The 1,994-nt window shown below is 48.4% G+C and overlaps 1 protein-coding gene across 1 annotated transcript; it reads right to left on the reverse strand.

Annotated features, from left to right (window-relative positions):
- Positions 1-4: 4 nt before the first annotated feature.
- LOC108525906 (pyruvate dehydrogenase [acetyl-transferring]-phosphatase 2, mitochondrial-like) lies at positions 5-1,173 on the reverse strand (the record flags this gene model as incomplete). The annotated part of the gene is given in 2 exon segments (XM_017866683.1): positions 5-1,071; positions 1,074-1,173. Coding segments are annotated over 2 exon segments (1,128 nt in total), but the record flags the coding sequence as incomplete, so codon positions are not given.
- Positions 1,174-1,994: the final 821 nt, after the last annotated feature.

The raw sequence follows: 1,994 nt of genomic DNA on the forward strand, positions 1-1,994 counted from the left end.
TGAACTGGTAGATGTTGAGGGCCTCAGTATTGAAGCCCCTCTCCAGAACGCTGCGCTGCAACTCTTTACTCCACTTCAGCTGAACATCCCCAAAGGCCCTGCAGGGGATGAGAACGCCCAGCAGCCTGTCCTCCATGATGATTGTCCTGTCCTCTGACTCAGGGTGCTCCCTCTTTAGCCGGGACAGCTCGGCCTGATTCCAGGCATTGTGGTCACGGGTAAGAGGCAGACAAGACCACATGCCATTGTCCTCCTGGACACCAAGGATGGCTCGGCAGTCACCAGCATTTGCCACGTGCAAGTGAATTCCATCAACATGGGCCATGCAAGCTGTTGCCCCAGAGAAAGCAACCTGGAGTGACAGGTTCCTTGTCACCTCATCTTCCAGAGGGGCCTGGATTTCCAGCGAGATGTCAGAATCCAGTCTCTGGAAGGAGTACATTAATGCTTCTTCAATGCTTAGTCCTATTTCCATATGCAAGTCAAGCAGTTCCTGCCAATAGACACGGAGGTGGTCAAGATGCACGGATGTGACATCCTTGTAGATACTGTCCCCTGGGTGCTTGAGCCAATGCAGGATGGGCAGCAAGGGTTTCATGCTTTCCATAGCTCCCTCCATGTGCTCCAGGGTCTGGTGGGACATCAGGGACACTGCCACATAGTAGAAGAGCCTCTCACTCACTGCTTGGGCACATGCATGACCGCCATGTCCATCGAAGATGCCAAACATCAGTCCATTGGTTTGCAGGCAGGAGGCTACACCTCGCCGGTCCTCCACTGGTGAATTGGCAGCCAGCTGGTTGCTCTCAAACCGCAACACTGAATTTGGAACTCTGCTTTCAAGGTCAAGAATCTTGTGGGCTGATTCGCCAGCTCGAAGTGCTTCGTTTATCTGCTCAGGGCTGAGTTGCAAGTGAAAATCATCTTCCTCTGTTGATGTGTGTCTGTAGGCTTTGATCAGAGTGAAGCCACCACATGGGGAACTGTTTAGGGTGGGTGGCACCCGGGAAAAGAGCCTCCATTTTAATTTATTCCTATTTGAGACATACCTGGAGTATAAGCGTCTGCCCCTTGCAGTGTGGCAATGCTGTTCCTTGTAGAATTTAAGATCCAGTAGGACACAGTACTTGACATTCTGAAACTATACCAGCAAATGTGTTCCTTCAGCAAAAAAAGGATATTTTAAACCTAAAATTAAAAGTTGAAGTTTCAAATTTAATTTCTTAAACATACTGACTTCTGAAAACATTTGCTAATATCCTGAACAAAATGACTTAGAATAAACTATTTAAAATACACTAAACTCACTCCCACCAGCAGACTATAAGTGTTCATTTAAATATCTGCTTCGGGGCTGGGTGTGGTGGCTCATGCCTGTAATCCTAGCATTTTGGGAGGCCAAGGTGTGTGGATAGCTTGAGCCCAGGAGTTCGAGACTAGCCTGGGCAACATGGTGAAACTCTGTCTCTCCAAAGAAATTAAAAAAAAAAAAAAAAATTGCCAGGCAAGGTGGTGTGCACCTATAGTCACAGGTACTTGGGAGGTTGAGGTAGGAGAATCATCTGAGCCTGGGAAGTTGAGGCTGCAGAAAGCAGTGATTGTGCCACTGCAGTCTAGCCTGGGCCTCTTGCTAGATAGGGAGTGAGACCCTGTCTCGAAAAAAACAAAACCAAAACAAACAAATAAATAAATAAATAAATAATCTGCTTCGGGCATAGTGGCTCATACCTATAACCCCAGCCACTCCAAAGGCTAAGGTGGGAGGATCACTTGAGCCTAGGAGTTCCGAGACCAGCCTGCACAACATAAGGGGACCTGGTTTCTACAAAAAATTTTCTTACAAATTAGCTGGGCATGGTGGCACACACCTATAGTCCCATTCACTTGGAAGGCTGAGGTGAGAGGATTGCTTAAGCCCTGGAGGTCAAGGCTGCAGTGAGCTGTGCGCTCCTGCCACTGCACTCCAGCCTGGGCGACAGAGCAAGACCCTGTCT

This window comes from Rhinopithecus bieti, unplaced genomic scaffold (assembly GCF_001698545.2).
Source record: "Rhinopithecus bieti isolate Rb0 unplaced genomic scaffold, ASM169854v2 scaffold_34390, whole genome shotgun sequence".
Taxonomy (NCBI): domain Eukaryota; kingdom Metazoa; phylum Chordata; class Mammalia; order Primates; family Cercopithecidae; genus Rhinopithecus; species Rhinopithecus bieti.